The following is a 24,185-nucleotide window of genomic DNA, read 5'->3' as shown; positions in this document are numbered from 1 at the left end:
ATTCTTCAGCAGAGCGGTCAATGGAGCGCTGCGCTTGGCAAAGTCCGGAATGAAACGACGGAAATACGAAGCAAATCCAAGGAAACTTTTGAGCTCCTTGGCGGTGGTGGGAGCTTCGTAAGCTGTAAGCGCTTTTAGCTTTTCAGGGTCGGGACGGATGCCATGCCGGCTCACAACGTGACCCAAGTACGTCACCTCCGCGAAACCGAAGAAACATTTTTTTGGTTTTAAGCGAAGCCCAGCCGAGGTAAGGGCTTCGAGGACGAGTTTGAGGCGTCTCTGGTGTTCTTCAAATGTAGCCGCGTAGACAATTACGTCATCCAGGTAGACCAACGCCATAGTCCACTTCAAATGGCCTAAGACTCGGTCCATGAGACGCTGGAAGGTGGCTGGAGCGTTCGAGAGACCGAAGGGCATACGGTTGAACTGGTAAAGGCCGTCGGGAGTCACGAAAGCCGTCTTTTCCGCATCATCGGGGTGAACAGGCACCTGCCAGTAGCCCGAGAGCAGATCTAGCGTGGAAAAATAACGGGCCCCCTTCAGGCGGTCAAGCGCATCGTCGAGGCGAGGCAGCGGGTACACGTCGCAATAATAGCATTTAGCTTCCGATAGTCAACGCAGAAGCGGAGTGTTCCATCCTTCTTGCGCACAAGGACGACAGGGGAGGACCAAGGGCTACAAGAAGGGGCAATGATTCCCTGGTCAAGCATGTCGCACACGTGCTGCTGGATGACTCTCCGTTCGGCTGGCGCTACACGGCGAGGTTGGTGATGAACGGGCCCGCGGTTTTCGGTGTTGATCCGGTGTTGAGCCCAGGAAGTGCACCCGAGTTCACCGGCGCTGAGAGCAAGGCAACTGCGATGCTCGAGCAGCAAGGTCTTCAGAGAGGCGAGCTCCGCGCAGGTCAGGCTGGGTCCAAAGTTAAATTCTTCCCATGATAGGATCGCAGGCGCTGGAGGGTGGCGAGGCGGGGCTTCAGGTTGCAGAGACGCCACTGGTGACCCGGGGTCCAAAACTGAGGCTGTACCCAATTGCGTGCCGGGAGTCAGCGCGAGAGGTACGCTGCTGATGTTGAGTATAAATACGTGGGCCTCTCCTTTGAGCACAGGCAGAAGGCTTCGAGGGGAGATCATCTGACGGGCTGGAGCTGAACACCGGATGGGTTCGAACAGCACGTCTGCTGTGACCGGACTGTCAAGCTTGGCATACACCCACGTTGCCGCACCCGGTGGCAGGGTCACGGCGGACGCCACAGTCACGGTAGTGACGTCGAACGGCTTGACTCGACACGGCCACTTCGTCGCGAGGTCACGCAGAGATGCTGAGGCACGCTTGGTCGCCGACACCAGGGACTGCCACAGGGCGACACCGAGGCTGGAAACCCGGCTAAGCCAGCCCGGCCCACAGAGAGTTCGGCTCGCCCGTGGTTTGGTTCTAGTAAAATTAAGGACGACTCCGGCTTGCTGGCACCACCCGCACCCGAGGACCACTGGCCAAATAGGGCTGTCTGCGACAACAAACTCGGTGGAGATGGTATTTCCGAGTGCTGTCAGGTTGACGACGACACGTCCGCCTTGCTCCACAGGGGTGCCGTTAAAAGCTAAGAGCCGGGTTTTGGCGGCTGGCAGAAGCAGGTGGGGCGCGTTAGCAACAAACGATTTGTGCAGTACATTGACAGCCGCTCCAGTGTCAACCAAGGCCTTTACGTGCCGGTCAAGCAGGGCGACGTCGACGAGCACGTAAGGAGCATCAGTGGTAATCGGAGCCGACGAAAGGAGGGTACGCGGAGAACGAAGGAGTGTGGGGACGGCCAAATCGTTTCCCGACGTTGGAGGGCCGGCACAGTCCCTCGCGTAGTGTCCCCGCAGGCCGCAGCGGAAGCAGGTCATGCGGACGTCGTTACGCAGGCGTCGGATAGAGGCTGCAGTTGGGGCTGCGGACCGAGGAGCCTGCACCCGGACGCTGCGCTCGGCAGACGGTGGCGACCCCCGCGTGGCCAGCAAAGTCAATTCCGCCTCGATGGCGAGCGCCATGGCGGCGCGGACGGAATCAGGACGGCCAGAGCGGACCAAGCGCTGCACCTCGGGGAGTCGGATGGCGTCGACAAACGCCTCGGTGCCGACCAGGGCCACGGCGTTCTGAGGCGCTCCCGGCAGCGACTGCAGAGCCAGGCGCTCAATGGCGGCGGCGAGGTCCTGGTACGTCTCCCCGGGCTCTTGACGGCGGGCTCGCAGGCGGTGGTACTGCACACGGGGTTGACCTGAGGCACCATAGTGGTCGGCGAGGAGGCCCGCCAGAACAGTGTAAGAGCCCAGCTGGTCGGGCGGCACGTTCTGCAGCAGCTCGGTGGCGCGGCCCCTCAGTTTTGAAACGAGCATCCATGCCTTCATTTGCTCGTCCCAGCCTCTCGCCGCCGCAATACCGTCCAGCTGGATGCGGTAAGCATCCCACGAGATGGTGCCGTCAAATGTGGGCAATTCCACAACGTCCAACGAACACTGCGGCGAGGACGCACCCGCGCCGAGCACGCCATTGGCGGCCACGACCGCAGGCCCAGCGACGGCAGAGCCGTAAACAGCGGCGGCGGGGACGCCCAAAGGCACCTGACCTGTGCTCGGCTCGGCTGGCACCAGGCGACGGAGTTCGCGCCGGAGAGCTTCCATTTCCCCAGCCTGGGCAGTCAGACGGGCCTCCCATGCGTCCATCCGTTGGGTGACTGTATCCAGGAGGCGCTCAACACCGGCGTCCGGCTGCTGCGAAGAGCCGAGCCTCTCCGAGAGCCTAGATCTAGCGGCGCCGGCCGCCGCGTCGTCGGCGCTATCGGCTGGTGGTGGACTCCTGTCGTCTGGCACGTCGGGTGCTTGATTCTGGGAGCGGGTAAGCGGCATGATCCCACCGCTGCCACCAAAATGTTACGGTGTGGGATGCCACGGGGTGGCCACGGGCCCGCCCAGAGAAATATAGCAGCAGTACGGAGGAGAGCCGGCGAAGCACGACCGGCGGCGGCCAAGCTTTCTCGTTCTATCTCCCTCGTGCTAGAGCCGCGCGCTCGCCGCTCGCCGCTCGCGCTCGCTCTCCGCCTCTTCTTTTATTCCCGTATCAATATATATATATATATATATATATATATATATATATATATATATATATATATATATATATATATATATATATATATATATATATCGCTCTTGTGCGCTCTTCCATATATTCTGTGTATGATTTGACGTTAATATGTGTATATATAGTCATGTTTCTTCAGAGAATAAACAGTTGTAGGCGCTTTGTCCTGTGTGTTCGTCCCTTTCCGTATGTTGATAGCGCTCACCAACCAATACCTTCAAGAATGAATAAAGTACTTGTTTAATTTTAGAACTCTCATTTCACTTCGCCACCTTATGGACAGCAACGGGTGCTAAAGCTCACCGACTTTTCATCTTTGGACTCGGCCTTTTGTTGCTGCGTCACTCGAGGTTTTGCTCCTTTGGTGAAAAGAGGAGCCTTTGGTGGAAAGACCATCGAAGACGTGCCGTGTGACACAGGCATGACGAGGATACGAAACTCGAATACTCTCAGTGGTCTTAAACTATACCGTGCAAGTTTTAACGAAGCACTCGCGCAGCGGCACCGTTAATCGACAGAAAATAGCACAGCACATTGGCTGACTACTTGTGATTTGTAGATATGCCTACAAAGCTAAGTCGATGCCTTCAAAAACAGAGCACTCTGAGCAGCATATTTTCAATAAAACTTCTCGCTGGGCTTGTTGGTTCACACGACAGTGCATGGTTCACACTAACAAATTGTTCTTTTCGTGCTACGGGACTACACGGAGCGAGACGACGGGTGATGGTAAGCATTTATTGACTGTTATGTACAAGGAGGTGTTTGGGCCCAGGCCCTATTGGCCCAGGTCCTCACAAGTCTAGGTGGAGCTCCTATTCCGGAGCCCCAATGGCGTCTAACACCGCTCGCGCCCTGGCGACCAATGTCCGTTGGGACTGCAGGTGATGGCAGCTGAGCAGCGCCGCCTCCCAGGCCTCCCTAGAAGGGTGGGAGATGAAGGACTGGGAATGGTGCGGACTGGAAGGGCAGGCCCAGACCATGTGGAAAACGTCCGAGAACGTCGCTCCGCCCAGGCTACAGCCGCCATCAAATTCTGAGTTGAAGTGCTTCAATACTGCCGGGCACAGCATATTGTATTTGAAAAAAAAATTGTGAGAACGAGCAGTTCGTCTGCTCTCCGGAGACAGAACAACGCTGTTGTCACAGTAGCGCTAAAAAAAATGTCAGAGTATTCACTCAACGCTTAGATGCATCACGCGGGTGGCAGCGAGCTTTAGAGCGAGCTGTGTCCGCTATCGGCGACGAAGTTTGCCGACCGAAACATTACACCGAAGCATTGACCAAAAAAGTGACATCAACGAAGACGCGTGAACGTGTTCTGCAGGCCCCAACCGAAACCATAGCGACCGGCAATGACGTCACCCACGACGAGCATGCTACAAAGCGCGTAGCGTGGATGAAGGAATCCGCCCAATCCACTGATTGCTTGCTTTTCTCGTATGACTTCCTTTCGTAAAGTTGAAACGCCCGCTAAAGTACAATATTTTCCGGGGTCCGACAAACTTTGATTTCTTTATTTGGGGACGTTCCTCGCAGCATTCATACGTCTTTACTGACAAGAATGGCCTGAGGCCTAAGGTGAATTGGGATGTCTAGGTTAGGTTCTGGACGCCGTACTCCAAAACGAATTCCAGAAAGGCACTGAGCTTGCCCTTTGCGTAGCTTCTGGGGGCCGTACAGTCTTCATAAGTCTGAATGTGGAGGGCAAAGGAGTAGCGGGCGGGGAGGCTCGCCGTGCCGGGGCAGCAACTGGGCAAGTGGGACAGCCGAAACTGGTTTGGCCTCATCGTCTCAGGATGTCCGGTGAGCACGCTCAGCGGCTCGCGGCTTGCGAGCGAGAACCTGGGCCGGATGAGGGAGGACATAAGGGATAGGAGAGGTAATGCTCAGAACAAAGGAATATGCGGCTCTGCCTGCAACACTTTTCCGCTCATGTTTAAAGCGGGTGATGACGGAATCGGGCATAATGATGGGGGTGGGAAAGAAAATAAGGGTGTTCAGAGCTCGTCGGACTCAAGCCGAGGCAGCGCCGGCGGTCTTCCTCTAGCTGCGCGCTAGCAGCCTCGTGAGCAGTCCGGTTCCCGGTCCCTTGTGCATGATGTCCAGGCGTCCAATGAATACGTACCGAGACCTGGGATGCCTCCTGTAGGTAGTGGCAGTGATGTTTGATGCGGTGTACCAGTTAAAGTCTCGTAAAAATGAGCGTTGAGCGGCTTGACTGCCTTGACAGTCGGCGTAGATGTGGATGGTGGTACCTGGTTAGGTGCTGCAGATGTGATGGGCCTCGTCGATGGCTGTTGTTGCATTCATGCAGCAATGACTAGATGAGGTTGCATTCGAATGCGACAGATGGCGTCAGATGCATCTCCTCTAGAGGGACGTCACCCATCTCTAGATATGAAGGCCTGGCATTATGATCACGATTGCCAAAAGCGTTCACATGTTACCGGGGTTTTCAGCGCAACGAAGACACACAAAAGAGGACAGCACGGGCGCTGTAGAAGAAATATACTTTAAGAGAGCTAACTGCTGAGCTAGTTGATTTTCAGACATATTACCGACGTCACATGGTATGGGCATGCTAGAAAAATCCAACTATTGCGACAGTTAATGACCCAACAGCACCGGGCAAGAGCGGCGGCATAAGCCAATGGGGCCCCGGAATGACGACCCACCCAAATAAACTCGATTTATCGATTTATTGTAGCGTCAGCTACACTGCCGGCCGAGGTTGAGCAGTTTCGCGTGGCTCCTGGAGAGCCGTGCCGCGCATGCGCGAGGAGCAGTGACGTCACACGGCACACAGCTGGCGCGCCGGAGCCGCCGCCTCGCCGCTCTGCGCATTCCAGAGGAGTGACGTGTAGCCCCGGCAGACGCACTGGCGCCGGCTCGTGCCCAGCTGTACGCCTCCGTTGCGCAGTATCCAAGTCTGACGCTGCGCCGGAGCCGCTTGATACCGCCTCTCATTTTGTGCGCATACGCAGAGGTATCAGTGGGGGTACACATATAGCGCAACGTTTGCCAGTGTGGTATAGCCATGGAGAAGGAGAGCGAAATTGGTGCCCACGCTATGTATAAGCCACCGCTAAATTTTTCTGTTCACTACTGTTTCTCTCTCTATCTCTAACACACACAAACACACACACGCGCGCACACACACACGCATACGCACACACACACGCGCGCACACACTGGCGCAACTTTGGTCGTTTTTATCAAAATGTCGCAGTCGGCACGAAAGTGGAAGCACGGAGTTTAATCTCATTAACCCTTTCGGCTCTGGCGGCGTCAACTGACACCACAACACAAATACCGCACTCGCTCCTCAGTAACGGACGAAATACTATTAATAGTAATAGGATAGTTCCTTCGGGATCCCGCGGTTGCTATCGGTATCGCTGTTCACGCGTTTCCATTGAGCTTTGCGGTCTAAGGAAGAATCAGCAGCAGCATGACAGGCATGGGTGAAGCCGAGGTGTAGCAAATTTGTACATTTTTATCGAACTAACCATTCATTTTTCCCGCTCAAATTTTTGAATGTTTTGTGAAAGGTCCATCCAAGCTCGTATGCGCGTCGTAAATATTATTGAAAACACGTTTTTGACATGTGCGATTTGGGCATCACCAGGGCTCAACGGTTGTCAGCGGTGGCCATCGAGTGATGCTAGGTAATCTTTAGTCTAGAAGAAGCTCTGCTAGTCATCTTGCTGATGCACCTATACTGATCAATAGATATTTCCGCTATCGTAGAAGGTGAATGTTGGGATCGAGCCTGGAAGTGACAATGCGGATGTCAGCGAACAGCAACCGTAGCAAAGTAACACTGACAATAAATGGAAGCCTGCACCTTGCGCTTTTATTTTTTTGTTTACCGCTCTACCTTTTCTGTGAGAAGCGGCAGTAAGCTGCAAGAAGCCACCAGGGCACGCATACTGTAACTAGTCCAACACGTGAGGCGTGCCTTCGACGCTAGGAACAATCCTGCGTGTTTGGATACCTTTTCTTGAGAACGCGTATTCGGTCTGCTCATAAACTGCTTCTGCTTTCTGCCCGGCCGAGAGATATACACGCCGCATAAGCCTATGGATGAGAGGGACTTTCTTGTCGGCTGTACAGAACAGCATTTGGCCAACATGCGGACACCAGAAATAGTCTTCCACTTTAAGAATTCTTCTTTAGTAAACACCTGGTTTGTAAACAGGCGTAAGCCGGATGCATTGTGCCTCGCGCAAGCTGAGAACTTCGATGTGCTGGTCTCCGCGCTGAAAGCTATTGAAATGCTTCATGAAGCTCTATAGAAGAGGGTGTTACAGATTTGGGGAAAGCCTTCATCTTGTCCACTGTCGCCAGTGCAATTGTTCCATTCGGCGACTAAAAGCTGCTGTCAGGCAGCCGCTGGGCCGCACCAAACGCGAGAGCACATTTTGAACGATACGATTAGATGCCCGCGTTTGGCTGGTACAGCATTCATTGCAAAGCTTCTCTCGGCGCCCAGAGATCTGACGCACGGCACTTGTGGCTTCGTCAGAGCGCGGAGGCTGATGCCAATAAGCACACAAAAGTGGCGTGGAAAAGCAGTACGAGTGCACCAAAAACATGCTTGATCCAATCGCTAGACTGTGAGTTGCGGCATTGCCACTGACGCGGGAAACTTCCACGCATTCATGGAGCAGCTGCCCAAGGCCTTCGACGCAGGCGCTCCATCACATACCTCGGGTTTTTCAGCTTTGCAATTGAAATAGTGCTTTCGCACTAAAACACAGGAGAAAAAAACCGGCGGCCAAAATAAATAAATCAATGGCCACGAACGAATTAATGTTCGCAATAGCGCGCAGAGCATGAATAGATAACAGATGTCTTACAAAAATCGTTCTCGTAAACATCTTGAGGGCCCTTTGTGTCGAGGAAAACGGCATCTTGGAATTTGTTCACGGCAGCACGAGCGCTGACGCACAACAGTTAAGACGAGGAAGAGAAAGGTAGGCGCGCGCTAGGCTTAACGTCCCGGCGATGGAGCCGAGCCCCAGCGCCCTGTACCAAGAAGGTGGCGTGCGGAGTACTTCGCCAGAGACGAAATGCTGCGCAGTACGCACGCGATCGCGTACCATCCACACTAGCCACAGCCGCCTGGCATACGTAGTCGTTTGTACAGTGGGCGTGGTTATGGTGCTGGTTGGTGTAGCCGTGTCAACGTACAAGCTGCAGAACGGCAGCACCATCCTGGAGCTCTTCAACCGTACGATGTCTTTGTTCACCTACAACGCCACGGCCGCCGGTCAGGACGACAGCGAAGAGGCTGCACACCCGTCCAGGCACCTGCTCAAGCACCACGTGAAGTTGCCGGATGCCGACACGACGTGCACGACAGAGACGTGTCTCTGGATGGAGCGCTACTTACGGGGGAAGCTCAACACCAGTGTGAATCCATGCGTGGACTTCTACTCCTACGTCTGCTCCTCCAAGTGGTTTTCCAAGGGCCTGGACATCAGGGACAGACCGTACATGGAGCGCACCGTGGGCATGCTGATGCTGGACGTGGAGAAGTTTTTCCGCGCCTACCTGAAGCAAAACGAAGAGAATTACCACAAGTATCCCGGAGTGTTCGTGCACCAAGCCATTTCTCTTCTTTCAAAGTGCCAGTCCGAGGAGAAGCCGGACAAGAACTTCACGGCGCTGAGAAGCCTCCTTGAAGAGTACAACTTGGGAGGCTGGCCCTACAGAAGAGCACCCCGAGGAGTCAACATCGTCACCATTAGCGCCTTTGTCGATCGGGACTTGGGTGTGTTTTCTTTTGCGCGAGTGTACCTAAAGAAACCATTCGAGGACGACCGAGGCTACACTGTGCATTTGGACAAACCCAGCTCCACGCTTGAAAGACATCAACTGGCTTTTCTGTCAGAGTCTGTGGAAAACTACACGAACCGAGTAGAACTGGCATTGTCGCTCTTCGAAACGAAGCATGACATGAGTGAGCAAGCAGAAGCAATAGTAGCGCTGGAGCAGAAACTGGCTGCTGCAATGCCCGTTCCTAAATTCACGGAATTTCAAGACAGAATCAAGCGTGTCGGGCACCTAGACCGAAGGGGAAAGTGGGACTGGAAAGAATATTTGAACATAATCTTTCAAGACATCGAGGTGTTTGACAACGAAAAGCCAGTAGCCATCATGCACCATGATTACCTTCTCAAAATGGCATCGATTGTTAACGAGGCGGAGACTGTTACGCTGCTGAATTACATTGGGTATCGGCTAGTGGTCCAAGTTTCCCCGCTTTTGGCCAAGCCCGCCAGTCAGCTGCTCCGAATGAGCCATGACAACTACCAAGAGTTCGTGCCCGAACGACTGCAAGCATGTATGCATCTTTTAGAGAGGGTTTACAGACAAGGTATGCGATTCTTTACGAGGATGACTTTTAGTAAAGATAACTCAACCCTGATGCTCAAGCACTATGACTACAGCATGTCCAACGTGGAAGCTGAAATCAAAAGCAGCATGGCAGACAGGCTTCTCTCAACGTCATCGTGGCTGGATCGTGCTGCGATAGGAATAGGCGTCGACAAACTGGAGAACATGCGCCTAGTTTTCCTCGGAAGCAGCGACAACATAAACACCGTCGCAAACTACTACAATTTCAACGCCCAGCCTCTGGACCCAACTCACCTCTTGGAAAGTTTTCGAGAAATCCAGGCAGCCACCATGAGCATCTACTGGGAGACCAAACCGCCAAAGGACGACTTGGACGCAAGATACGATCACTCGACACTGACCCCCGGCTACGAGTACTTCTTCGGGCGAAACGTGCTGTTTGTGCCTCATGGAAACATCGCCTTTGTGAATGACATTAGCAAGAACATCGACCCCGTGTTGTATCCCCTCTTGCTCCCTAACGTGCTTCGTGGCATGTTCTCTGCAGTAGACCGACGTGGCGCCACTGTAGACCACAACTCGGCCGTGTCAACTTGGTGGAACACAGATGAACTAAGCAAATTCTCTCAGATAGAGCTGTGTTTTCAAGACCAGTACTACATCGAGCTGCGGAAACTAGTTGGAGACAGTTTCGATGCTCGCATCAAGCTAGACGAAAATATCGCGGACAGTGCAATACTTGCACCACTGCATGACCTTTACGTCAAGACTCTCACGTCGCAGGGCACCACGCTTGACAAACAGAAGCTTCCTGTGGACATCGGTGAAGTGGACATGCACAAGATGTTCTTCATATCGTACGCGCTCGGCCTGTGCGACAATCCGAGTAAGGAGTCATCCGTACGCAAGGTGAAATACGAACGGATTCCGGGCAGGCTTCGCATTAACATACCGCTGATGAATTTTGCCAAATTCTCAACAGCTTTCAACTGTCCCGTAAACTCTCCCATGAATCCTGCCAGGAAATGCGCGGTATGGTAGCCTTACTTAGGAGTTACTTTCGCACGACAGTGAGAAACGCCACAGCGCGGTGCATCCGAAATCAATGACCGACAATGACCTCTGTTCACACCATTCACTCTGTACATAGTGCATAGCCATAATAAAACTAGCCATGGTCAGTACGTCATTGTTACGGCCACAAGAGAAAAGTTCTTTAAAAATAAAGAAATATAGCAGTGCAGACTTTTCGAACACACTTTATTGCGTCTAAATGTGCAATCCCTTTTTGGCACTTTCAATTTACTATACTGCAATAAGGCCACGACAGGTAAAAAACGGCTAGAATAAGGCACTTTAGATCTTTTGCGGCATTCGTTTTTTTTCTATGCATATTGCAAGCACATTGTATTCCTCACAGGATGGTGCTCAAGGCAGGTAACTCCCCATCAACAGCTTTGTCTCACACTACGCGGTGTTCGGAGCCTAAGGCGTTCCGGTGCTGAGCACAAGGGCGTAGTCAGCGTAGCAGTTTGATCGGAGGGGGCCGAAATGAAAAGAAAAAAAAAACGTATGCCTACACACTGGTGTGCCTTAAAGAGGCACCATTCAGATTTCCACAACGCGCTCCGCAATTTTTAGGTCTAAATAAATCATTAGTGGCCCACATCACGGCATACTCGAGACACATACCACAAGAGTAACTAGAGCAGGTGTCAAAGACGATGGTAATCTCAGTAAAATTAAGAAGTGTAGTTTACAGCTCTGGGGTATGAACATTCTCTAGAGATTGTCATGCACCAGACCATTCAAGTGCAGTAAATTCGAATCGATTTGCTCTGAATGGAGGCGCGGTGACACCAGCAAAACACGCATGGCGCCCTGTAGCTGCTGAATGGAAGTGCACAGCGCCATGGCTGACAAGACCTGTGGCTATAACTAAAGGAATCAAAACGAACCTACCGGGAATTCGTTCCCTGTACTCGCTCGCGACACTCCGACGTCGTCACGCCAAGTAGCATAGCGCAAACATATACACCAAACCAGCCGGGTGCCCTCCGCTGTCGTGCACGAGCGACCCAGTATGCCCTGTCGCCAACTTTGGATGTTGAAAGTGTTTGGGCGGCGAAGTTTGCGCAACCAGACGTCGACGCTGATATTTCGCTTCACTCTTCTTGCGCGTAGCGTCGTCCTCGCATTTCTTGAGCTGCTGTAGATTTCACGATCGATAACCGACTGACCAACACGACGACTTCCTTAAGGGCAGCACAGGCTTTATCTGGCAGTTAAATTCTGCAACCCTCGTCCGAAGGCGGCGGCGCTAGACGCAATAAAAGTGAAGAGAAATCTAAGAGTCGACGTCTGGTTGCGCAAACTATACGCCGCCCGAACACTTTCCAGAGCGCAATTTTTGTATCTACACATCTGGCGACCGGGCACAGATAGCACTGGGTGCACGACAGACTTGCGCGCCTCGGCGCAGAACGAGACTTGTTTTTCTCCTTCCGCTCCACGGGACAACTTCCCGCGGCGGGCTATAGCCAGTGGCACCGGAGGCCACGTACGTTGCGCACTTCTTCCCGCTTTCTTCCACGACCTACAACAGCCGCACTTCCCTGCACCTATGCGTTGACTGTAGCCGAGCAACCTGGACGACGTCCGTTCTCTCCGAGGCCTAGTGCGACAATTATGATGTGTGCCGTGAAGGGACCGCGCCGCTCCGGTCCAGTCCGTAGCGAGCGAGTGTCCTGTGTAAGTATTGTTTAAAAAATGTGAAAAGCGACCGACGAGTTCCAAATGGGGCAACAGGTGGCAAGCCAACACGCGCATCAGTGTGTACAGTCCAAAACCTATGGCGCTACCTTTGAGACGTGTCCCGGTGGCGGTGAATCTGCAAGAACGTGAGCGTTTTGACTCTTGCAGGAGGTAACATTTTCTCGACCGCGCGCAAAGCATTTTGTAGAGCAGACGGATCCATGGCGCCACAACACACAAAAATAAATTAAGCAGTTCTGAATCCCCCACACAGCCACATGCAAGCACACAGAAACACGCTGTTTTCAAACAGAACCTTCCTCGGGCTGCTCAAAGATTTCTTCGTCGTCCTCTTGCCCCTGAAGAGCGTCAATAATGGCGTCAAAGCGCGCATTGATGCGCTCTTCCATTTCTTGAATTTTTCCCTCCAACTTTTCAACCATTTCTGCTTTCAGTTGTTCGAAGCGCTGGCCGACCAGATTAAGGAGCTGGTCTTGCAGACCTTGAAATTGGGTTCCAACCGCGTCACGCACTTCCTCCCTGCAAATCGCAAAAGGCATCCAATGAAGGGAGGCGCAAAAAGTCTCTCCTGAGAAAATGTCTGGTCTCCGCCCAACATCAGCGCCAGAAAATGTTTTGCAGTCGATCGTGTTGAATCGCACAACCATAACCTTTAGGACAAAACGTAAGCGGCGTAAAAGTGAGGCGTATAATTTTCTCCCTGAACTGTGCAGAGAGAGAGAGAGAGAAAAGAAAATCGGCGCCGCATTCATTTTACGCGCAGATGGAATAACCAATGAGATTTTTTTATCGTTTAGAATCGACCCGTGTCAGCGAGCGTCCTCCACCTTGCACCAAACCAGCGTGGCGACAAAATTTCTCCGAAAAATACGTTTTAAGGGCCATGGACTGCTGCTGTGGCTTCAAGTACGGCTGGCATTATATCCCTGCGCTCCAAATCTATCTGGGGTGGGAACTGTCGTCCTCGTTCCACCGCGGAGATGTGCTCTCAGGGATGCCGCGAGGAATCTACCACACGGTTCAGCGGTGTAAAGGCTGAACTCCGTGCACGCGAAATTTCGCGCGAAGGCCCAAGCGACGGTGGCAAACCACGAGCGGCGTCGTCGCACGAGGTCGCTTGCCTCGTCACTCCATTCTGCATTCCCCAAATATTTCGCTCCTCGCCCGGAAGTGCTAGACATGATTGGCTAATTGGATCCCCACTCGCTGCACATGCTTCCGGTTCGTCGCATACAGCTACTCCTCCGTGATCTGCCTTCGCCTCAGCATGCGCGCCGGGTCGGCCATCGCTGCTGCCGCTGCAACGTGGCAAAGAAAATATTCCTTTTGCCACCGCTATGAGGCAGAGCCGCAAAATTTACAAAAAGGAACATTCTGCTTGTCAGTACAGGGGGGCAATAATCTGATGCGTGCAACGGGCGGGCGCACTGCAGGATGAGATGCGTGTCGAGAGCCGAGTACCGGCGCTGCAGATCTCCAGTTCCGCTGCGCTTCAGCGGTCGGCGCAATCCACAAACGCTCACTCACAAGTAAACTGAGAGGGCAGACTATAAGGGAGTGTTTTCTGAACAGTATGCGCGCGCCGGACAACCCCCTCATCTGACAACAGACACTTTCAGTTAGGAGAAGGCAAAGCCTGCGTACACAGCGCTCACTGTGTTGCGTGATCGGCAAACAGCGCAACGACGGCACATTTAGTTTGCCGCGAAGTAGCACCAGAGGTAGGAAACTCCAGTCAGTTTCGGTTTCAACATCTACTCCAGCGGACCTGATCACTGAAGGAAACATGATGTTTAAAAAATGAATAAATCGTGCATACATGAACACGATTTGCATGCAGTGTGGCGTACTGCAATGGCTTTCCGCCACTGCGATCCGGCGACCATACCTACATACCAAATTTTTGCGGACAGAGCTTTAAAAAACCATGATGTGATGAAGCATCTAGACTGTGATGATTAAATTGTATTGCTGTTTCGAAATCTTACATAACTGAAAAAGTTGGAACTTGGAACATTGGCTACCAGCTAAAAGTGCTGCAGTTCTGTAAATAATCACCTGACTTGTATTGCATTGTATTCCCATGCCTTTGAGGTCAATAAAGAAAAAAAAATGCGGTGAGCGGCCGAATTGTATGAGGCACCGGGAAACGAAGCTGCTCTGTGTAGCCGGCGGTGGTCCGAATCCGGCTCGGGGATGAAGTTTGAAAGACAATTGAGGGAATCATATGTAAAAGCATAAAGCAGGCGCTGGGGCACTGCCCATCCGCACTGCCATTGAAAAGCTCTTAAGAGTTAGGACTCCACAACACTCTTGAGATTATTGAAGCAGTCATGATCTCGCAGCATGAAAGACTCGTGGGAAGTCCTACAGGCAGGAAAATCCCAGCTATGCCAGGCATCAACTATGAAGGACAGCAAGAAATCAAAGTCGACCTGCCGCGAAGCGTGTGGAACCGACTCATAATCCCAGCAATAGCTAAAAACATGCACCCCATCCATCACAAGGAACGCAGAAGGAAACGGGCCGAGGCTCTTGACAGACGCTTCAAGAACTCACAAGACGTGGTCTATGTTGATGCCGCAGACTATACGGCAACGGCCGAATGGCCCTAGCTGTAGCCAGCGCAGAAACTAACAGCCTACAGCCAGTGGCACAGTTCCAACGGATTGTTCGGAGATTGCCGAAGGATCTGCCATAGCACTTGCACGTACTTCAACCAAATTTACAGTTAGCGGCTCTAAGGTTGCGGTGATGAACTTCTCCAGCGGAAAAATTTATAACGAGCCGAAGAGAATACTGCAGACCAGCAGGGATAGCAGAAAAATTCAAAATAATCTGGACATCTGCGCACGCCTCCCTAGCGGAGAACGAGACGGCCCACGAATTAGCTCCAGGACTTACTTTCCGAGCTGGTGGGCTCGCCGAGGGCATACAGAGAGATCGCGATTAAATATCCTCCAGCCGATACGTCCTTGAACAAGACCCAGGCCGCCACTTGGCATCGCTAGCAAACCAGGTCATCTCCGAACCCGGTGTTGTGCAGCCTCGTCTACCCGGGTCAGTACTCTGCACAATGTAAGCTATATGTAAAGCCAGAGCTCATGTCAATCAGATCCCCTGGGCCTCAGGCTCCCTCTGAGGGAAGAAGCATAAAGTCCTTAGACCAATGGCCGACCTTACTCCTCAGCCCGGATCCGGAGATCCAAATGAAAACCATCCGACTGGCCGAAGCTGCCGCTATCGGGTCCAAGGACACTGCCGGGCACAGCATTGTATTTGTAAAAATTTTGAGAACGAGCCGTTTGTCTGCTCTCCGGAAACAGAACAGCGCGCTGTTGTCACAGTAGCGCTAAAAAAAATAGCGTATTCAGTCAACGCTTCACGCATCACGCGGCGTCATGCGGGTGGCGGCGAGCTTTAGGGCGAGCTGTGTCGGCGATCGGCGACGAGGTTTACCGACGGAAACATTACACCGAAGCATTGACCAATTAAGTTACATCAACGAAGACGCGTGAACGTGTTCTGCAGGCCCCAACCGAAACCATAGCGACCGGCGATGACGTCACCCACGACGAGCATGCTACAAAGCGCGTGGCGTGGATGAAGGAATCCGCCCAATCAATTGATTGCTTGCTTTTCCCGTATGACTTCCTTTCGTAAAGTTGAAAGGCCCGCTAAAGTACAATATTTTCCGAGGTCCCACAAACTTATACCCCTGCCACACGGAAAATTTAATGTCATTTCCATCGAATGACATTCGTTCAAAACGACATTAGTTTGCTACCACACGAGAAAATATAATGACATTCGATGAAAACGACATTAGGTATCGAATGAGTTTGGGGAACTCATTCGCCAGCAAACTCCGAGCTAACGTGTTCCCTCGACACCAGAGACTTGGTGAGAATATGCACCGAACATAAATTTCAAACGCGACACAAGCATTATAATATTTCAACGCCCGTATAATTCTGTGGTCGTTCATTTATTTATATAAAAATACCGAATAGCACCAGAAAAAATAAAACTGTCACTCTAGCTACTAGCCAACCGGAATGGACGAGCCTCTATGGGACGAGCAGGCATGTTTTTTGGCTTTTTTGTGTAGCGTGGCCCAAAGCCAGCCGTAGCCAGCCCATGAGCCAGCGGCAGGCGCGTGCGTTGTGTTGCCGGAGTCCGGAGTGCTGGCTGTGTCAATTGCTGCGGTAGTTGTGCGCTCGGAGTTGTTTGTTACTTATTCTTGCTGGATCCGCTAATCTGCCTTTGTACAGGGCCAGCCTGCTGTCTTTGTGCTCGCAAGCATAGACTCGCAGCGATCGCATTCCGCTGCCGCGAATCCATTGCACAAAGCGACGTAGTTACGTCCGCCATTTGTCTGTCGCCGCTGGCTGAACTTTGGCTTGGCTTGGACTCCTGGTGGATAGCAGTGATCAACGCGTTATTGAAACGAGGATTAAAATTTTGAAATCGGGTTCCATTCGCAAAACAATACTTTTCGAAACATATTGAAGCATAGATCGAAATGTTTTTATGCTGCACTTTTTCTCCATCGCAATCGCCATCATTTGCAAATGGCATTACTTTTGGCCGTGTAGCAGAACGCAGAATAAATGACATTAAGTCGAACAAATGTCATTCGATGGGAATGAGATTAGATTTGCCGTGTGGCAGGGGTATTAGATTTCTTTATTTGGGGACGTTCCTCGCAGCATCCATTCATTCATACGTCTTTATTGACAAGGATGGCCTGAGGCCTAAGGTGAAGTGGGATGTTTAGGTTAGGTTTAGGACGCCGTACCCCAAAACGAACTCCAGAAAGGCACTGAGCTATGCCCTTTGCGTCGCTGCTGGGGGCCGTACAGCGTTCGTACGTCTGAACGTGGGGGCATGGACGCCGGAAGTACATTTTCAGTTGGGGGGGGGGGGGGGGGGCTCGAACAAGTTTCTTTTTACTTGTTTTTTTTTCTGTTTACGTACCTAGGTTTTTCAGAGATTACAATCCAAGTTTGGCTCGACAGAGAACAATTAACTGCGTGAAAAAAATTGTTTTCCTTATGCAGTGTTTCTTGGATCGCTAGATGGTGCATATTATACAAGAATTAACGAGAAAAACATTACAAAATGAATTTTCAGTGCGCACATATTTATTGACATTTGACAAATTTACCTATTTAGGCATTCGCGCATGAACAAAACCATAACATAAAACACTTTAAATACCACAATAAAAGCAAACGCGCAACAGCACATGTATACAGTTACCAATAATGCACGCAAGCAGCAGACATTTCGGACAGTGCTGCTTTTTCTAGGTGCTTAGGCGGGACCAAAGGTTGCTGCTCGCTCCCCTGTTCTGCTCACAAACTCCCTGATGATGTCGTCTGAGCTTAGGAGCGCCGTTCTTTCTTTGTGTATATGCAAAATCAAAAGATGCGATGACCTCTTTTGAGTCGTTCGGTTTCGCAAATACGTTTTGATTCTGCGCAGAGCACTAAAACAGCGTTCCTCAGAAGCGACAGACGCTGGTATGGAAAACCGAAGCTGAACATACCTCACGACCTGATCCATTAACTCGCGAATGTTTTGCGATTCCCTTTGTAGGATCTCCAAAATGCCCAGAGTTGTGGCAGAATCAGCACCGTTTAGAAGAGCTGATAATAGCATAAACTGCGCCGAGAGTCTGCACAAGTCAAAATCAACTGCATGATCTCCCAAAGCCGCCTCTAGTTCATCTGCTGTATACCGACTACCTCCAGCGGCGCTGTTTAAGATGTCTTCTAGTTTTACGAGCTGTTCCATGCCCGGCTGCTCAAAACGCTGTTTTGTTTCACTTATGATTCAGTCGGCAGGACCAAATACTCCTTGCGCAGCGCGACCTTAACGCCAAGTGCAACTGGCTGGACAGGTCTATCAGTCGTCTCATACCTCACAGGAGGTTTTGTCGGCCTTAGCATACGAGATTCCTTCAGGCCTGGGCGCGCTGCTGTTGTGCTCGTGTGCTGCCACAGCTTCTCAAACGCAGTTTCAGAGCGCAACTGGAAAATCGCCTCGCAGAGAGCCTCTGCTGTCTTTTTTGCACCTGCGGCGCAATATGTTGAGCTCTGGAGAGCCCTTGCTAATTCTTCACAAGGCCCAAAGAAGGCTACGGAAGTGTGGACACCTAACAGAGTCAAATTTCTGCAAAAGCCGATCATAACCTCCAAAAATAGCCTTGCTGCTTTCGGCTACTGAACCTGGTGTATGCAAGAGCTCCTTGAGTGTCTCTAGGACTCTGGCGTAATTCTCAACGAATCTTTGCATCGATTTGACTCTAACGGTCCATCGCGTCGGGCAAAGCGGCAGTAAGTTATTTGGCCTTGATCCATTCTCCACAGCTGACTCGCGTCCTCTAGGAAGTATTATGTTAGCATAATCACTTTTGCGCTTCTTGGAGTCGAGGAATGTGTTGGAAAGAGCATCTTCAATTATGTCACAACTTCTGCTAGCCTCTTGCAGTACCATATCTAAACAGTGAGTACTGCAATGGACATACAATGACCGTGGCTCACAATCACTAAGTCTTTTTTGCACACCCGAAAAACGACCGGACATATTCGCCGCCCTATCAAAGCAGTGGCCTCGTACACAGTGAAAGTCCAGGCCGAGGCGCAAAATCATGTCCTATATGGCCGAGTATAGGGCCTCAGATCTACTGCCAGGCGCGTTATACAGGCCTAGATACTCTTCCCGAATTTCGCGATTCCCGCTCTGCACCCAACGCACGCAAAAGGTGAACTGCTCGTCACCATTTACATCAGTTGTTCCATCAGAAATAATACCAAAAAATGGAATAGACTTCACGTCCCCTATAATTTCTCGTTGCATACTATGGACCATAATCTCTATAAGCTTATTCTGCATGTCACCGCTCACCCATTTATTTCTCTTAGTCATCTACGTCTTAAGGACGGGGACATCCTCCGACCTCTCGCCGACCAAATCGAGCAAATTTCCATCACATTTACCTCGTCCTCGAAGACCTTGACCTGTGCGGCAGAGGTAGCGTACAGAGCTAACTATGATACGAAGTGCTGCCCTGGCATCCTCCCGCTGTTTGTTTATACGCTGCGAAAGGAGACGCAAAACAGGAATGCCTGCCTGGCATGACAAGTTTCGGCTCACGGAGGCCAAGTGAAATTTGCTCTTTTCATGTGACTGGAACTTCTCGATAGCTTTCCAATTGTTAAAGCCAACCTTAACAAAAGCTGGTTCCATATACTTCCAGCACTGTCCCCTCTTTCATCGAAATGTCGACAGTAGTCGTGACACAAGACTACGTCGCTCTTGCTTCTTCAAAAAAAGCCAAGGTAATCGCAAAAACCAATCAAGTTGGCACGATTTACCGCCTCGGTTTCTGGGGAACCTGTAGGTTTCGGCTGGAAGTGACCGACAGTCGTACAGCGTTGACTCGTCCTCCCTCGATCTTTCTTTAATTCGTAAAGGCAAGCGAAACCACATTGCTTGTTTCATCAAAGTTGGTTCCTCCTGCTGTTCGACGTGAAGGCCCCGGTGTTGGAGCTTCTACAAATGAAATCAAAGGCGTATGGTCACATTTTGCTTTTCACATCAGGCTCCTTCTCCAATTTTCAGTGAATGGTTTTTAAAACATGCGCAATCAAGTTTCCTCAACAGTTTCTCGAATCGATGTATAACAAGGTATTATCATTAGAATAGCAGATAGGCGACTTTTCTTTTGGTTGGTAACACTGAAAATGCTTACCCGCGAAGCGGTCTGCCGATGACAGGGACAGCTCGGAATGATGGGTAGAGTCATCGCCTATTGGTTGAACATCGATGGCGTTCGTGCTGTCGGGACGGACGGACGGACGGACGGACGGATGGACGGACGGATGGATGGATGGATGGATGGATGGATGGATGGATGGATGGATGGATGGATGGATGGATGGATGGATGGATGGATGGATGGATGGATGGATGGATGGATGGATGGATGGATGGATGGATGGATGGAAGGTAGCAGTGTCTTCTTTGAACTGGGGCGGTGGTAGTTGCCACCATGCTGTTTTTTCCTTTATTTTTGTTTAACTCTGCTGTAAGTTGTTAATAAAATTCGCCATTTTCTTTAAGATACGTCTTTCTACACTTTTAAACTTATGTCACCTTTCTCTGCTTTTGAGCCATCAATTCTCCAATCGCTTTTTGCTAATTTCCACCGCAGATTTATTTACACGACTATTGTGTTAGAATGAGGCGTTCTATTGTTTCTACAGATTTGCCACACACAGCACATGTGTCATCTTCGTTAAATTTCTTTTTTTTGTAGCTGCGCGTTCTAAGACACCCTGACCTAGCTTCAAAGAGGAGGGCACTGCCTCTTGAGTTATCATAAAACGTCTCCTTCCTGATCTGCCTTTTCCAGTATCGATATAGTTCTACACTGTGCTTCTTTTCCATTGATTCTATCCAATTTTTACCTTCGACGTTTTTAACCTGTCGTTTAATGCTCTTTCTACGCATTCATCGTGTCTGGCAATCTTACTGGTCAGCTTTCTAGTTCGTTTCCGCTACTGTGAGTCAACGGTATTTCTGTATAGGTATTTAAATACCTTAGCCGCCCACCTGTTATCGTCCAATTTCCTCAGCGTTCTTCGTATAGTGTTTTACTCTGAGCTTCCCGTGTTTCGAACGTTGCCCAGCCCCTATCGCCCTGTACTGCCTCGTTTGTGGTTCTCCCATGGGCACCTAGTGCTACAGTTCCAACAGCTCTCTGATTTACTTCTAATCTCGATTGAACTTAGCGCTGCAGAAGAAGCGCCATCTGGTAGCGACCGAGAAAAGCGAAGAAGCAAAAAGTGTGGTTGAACGGATGCATTTACACAAATGGAAGTCGGGATGAAGTACTAAGAACTGTAAGATATCGTACCTCGAGATTCTCTTACCCACCGCGGTGGCTCAGTGGTTAGGGCGCTAGGCTACTGATCCGGAGTTCCCGGGTTCGAACCCGACCGCGGCGGCTGCGTCTTTATGGGGGCGAAACGCTAAGGCGCCCGTGTGCTGTGCATTGTCAGTGCACACTAAAGATCCAAGGTTGGTCACAATTATTATGCAGCCCTCCACTACGGGCACCTTTTTTCTTTCACTCCCACCTTTATCCCATCCCTTACGGCGCGGTTCAGGTGTCCAACGATATACGAGACAGATACTGCGCCATTTCCTTTCCCCCAAAACCAATTATTATTATTATTATTATTATTATTATTATTATTATTATTATTATTATTATTATTCTCCTATTCTTAGGCATGAACGCTTTGGAGCCGGTATGAAGAAACTGTTTATCTTTTTTGGGAGCCAGACATTACGTGTAAGGCTGGAATACACTAGCGAAGACAAGTGACACGGAAACACCACTTCAACGCACCGTGCATTCATGAATTCACGAACACTCCGCGAAGGCATACCACCAATACCAATGCTACCTACACGTGCATCCGTCTGGCCCTAGTTTGGCGTCTGGCCCGACTCGAGATGGTGACGAGAAGGCGCTCACTACTTGACGTGTTTACGACTTAAAAACAAAAATTCTTTATGCTTCTATATTTGAATCAAGTTTTTATTTCCTTATTGTGTGCATTTTTATTTATGCACCTCTGGAAATGGTGGCGATCAACAATGCTGACTTAGCTGACGCACGTGACTATGGCCCGGGAACAACATTTTGGGTACAATACCCTGGGCGCAGCGCGAGCCTCCGAAACGTACAAATTTTATACGCCAATCTTGGGAGGCATGAAAAGAATAGCCTTAAAACTCAAAAGTTTGTTGGTCATCATGCCGGTCGTTGAATCATATTACTAAAGCGCTTACATAGCTATCCCGCTAAGCCCAGCGTTTGTTTCAATAGTATTTAACTATGATTTCAGTTGGTTGAACTGCTCAGCACTCCGCGAAACATGTGTAATGTATATCTAGTAGCTTCTTTTAAATCTAGCGATAATGCTACAACTCTGAACTTTAAAACTTTTGGGGTTCGAATAACAGCGGAAAAATCACACAGGGACAAAACTGTTTAACGATAACAAAAAATTGGCTATATTCAAGAAACATTACACACGTCTTCTTCCGACGACTGTTCTTTTCGCACTGGCCTCGTCCACACGCTTTTTCACCCTCAGTGTCCACGAGGCACTTTTTCCCTCTCACCCGCACGTGCACATGGTTTGGTGGTTGCGTCCCCACCCCCACACTTGCGCCGTGTTTGACATCTAGAGTTCATTCGGGAAGAAGACCGCTTGCAGGCGTGTAGAGCTGAAGCGCCGTCCGTCGCCGACCGCGCGGCTCTCCCCTATGTCGCTGCCAATTAAAGGCGCCGGGCTGTTGGTGGTATTTTGTCCCCTCTCTTCAGGGCGCCGCCGTTCGGGTGTCTCCAAGTGCGCTCAGGTTTCTGTTGCCGTCTGTTTCTGCTTTGTAGCACTTTACCCAAGCTTGGCGCTTTTTTCCGGGGAACTGCTGTTTCTGCTTCTCTGTTTCCTTGTTTCTTTACAACATGGAAAAAAAACGGCATTTGAGCGTGACTAATCAGTCAAAATTATATCATAAAAGAACTCACAAATTGTTGAGAAACTAATCGAGCACACACAAAAAGCTTTTTTTTTTATAAGGAGTGATGTTAGGCCATGCAAAAAAAACGGATGCGAAAGAACGCGTAGTTCCGGTTAGAGTCGCATCAAGCCAAATCAATGTCCTTCACTGGCTTATGCTAGGCACCATACTTCCGCTACTCCCGCTTATGATTTTTCCCATGGATGGAAAAACGTGACTTTTCCACCAGCGCAACGGCTCTAGTTCATTTTACCAGCGCGAACCGCTGCAGCCGTTGTCTTGGGTAGTGGTGGTGGTGAAAACATTTATTTATCATAGAAGCCCTGTCTACATGAACCCGACAGGACCGGTAGAGTGAGAGTCGGGCTATAGGTGACTCGCCTCTGACTCGCCCCGATTGGTGTCTACGTGAACTCTGTTCAAGCGCGTAAGTATCGCAGCGGCGCCTAGCGTCGAGGTTCGCAGTTATCGTGCAAGTTTCCGGCTCCTGTTTTTGGCCCGCGGGTTCCCGCAGCGCGCTCATGTGGTCATACCACTTCGAAGCCGACGGTGCAGCTACACTTCTCTCTTGCTCCAATCATTCCTGTCACACAAGACAGAATTGTGCTGCAACGTCGTATCATTCCGTACGGGTGTCGAAATTCGGGTGAGGGAATGTTTATACTCACGGCCGTGAATCGCTTCTTCAAATTCTTCCAGCAGTTCCGCAACTGCTGCCCCGTCCAGTGGTAGCCGAGATTGGCCATTTCGGCCTGCAGATCTTTGAACAGATCTTGGTTGCGCTGCCGTCTGCTGTCCAGCGCCTCGCTCACTTTTTTTTTCATTTATTAGCCCCAGAAAACATTCCACTTCCCGGTCGGTCCAAGAAGCTCGGGTGGAAACAGCGCGCGGACCGACGGCGGCTGCCATTTTGGTCGACTGATCACATGACCGAAATCATTTCCAGAGTTCCCTGTTACCCGACTCTCTGACCCGACTGCGTATACATGGTTTTTGGAAAGGCGGGTCAGGCGAGTTAACCTACCCCCTGCAGGCGAGTTGACTCGCTCTGCCGCTTATTTTACTCGACCCGACAGCGTCTACATGAACCCGGCAACTCGTTTTTAACCCGACAAGCAAACTCTACTCGACTCTATCGGGTTCATGTAGACAGGGCTAGAGAAAGGTGTTGGGGGTCGTGACCTGAAGGGTCACGCTCTTATAACCACTAGGTGGGATGCCTAGTCAGGCACCCGATTGGCGGTTTCCGCAGCCCGGGCGCGCTGCGTTAGGGCCCTTTGGACCTCGAGGGTGCAGCAGCCGGACAGGGT

The 24,185-nt window shown here is 50.9% G+C and overlaps 2 protein-coding genes across 2 annotated transcripts; one reads left to right on the top strand and one right to left on the bottom strand.

Moving 5' to 3' along the window:
• The first annotated feature begins 8,117 nt into the window (after window positions 1–8,117).
• Window positions 8,118–13,301, top strand: LOC144113706 (neprilysin-1-like). Its single transcript, XM_077646971.1, has one exon. It carries the CDS (start codon window positions 8,137–8,139, stop codon window positions 10,531–10,533), a length of 2,397 nt encoding a protein of 798 aa, XP_077503097.1. The 5' UTR covers window positions 8,118–8,136; the 3' UTR covers window positions 10,534–13,301.
• A 4,285-nt stretch (window positions 13,302–17,586) lies between these two features.
• LOC144113750 (uncharacterized) lies at window positions 17,587–18,069 on the bottom strand. Its single transcript, XM_077647058.1, has one exon. The coding sequence runs from the start codon at window positions 18,067–18,069 to the stop codon at window positions 17,587–17,589; it is 483 nt and encodes a 160-aa protein (XP_077503184.1).
• Between the last annotated feature and the right edge of the window lie 6,116 nt (window positions 18,070–24,185).

Source organism: Amblyomma americanum, chromosome 1 (genome assembly GCF_052857255.1).
Source record: "Amblyomma americanum isolate KBUSLIRL-KWMA chromosome 1, ASM5285725v1, whole genome shotgun sequence".
Lineage (NCBI taxonomy): Eukaryota > Metazoa > Arthropoda > Arachnida > Ixodida > Ixodidae > Amblyomma > Amblyomma americanum.
Note: the sequence above shows the minus strand (reverse complement) of the source record. Positions and strands in the feature narration are given on the sequence as shown.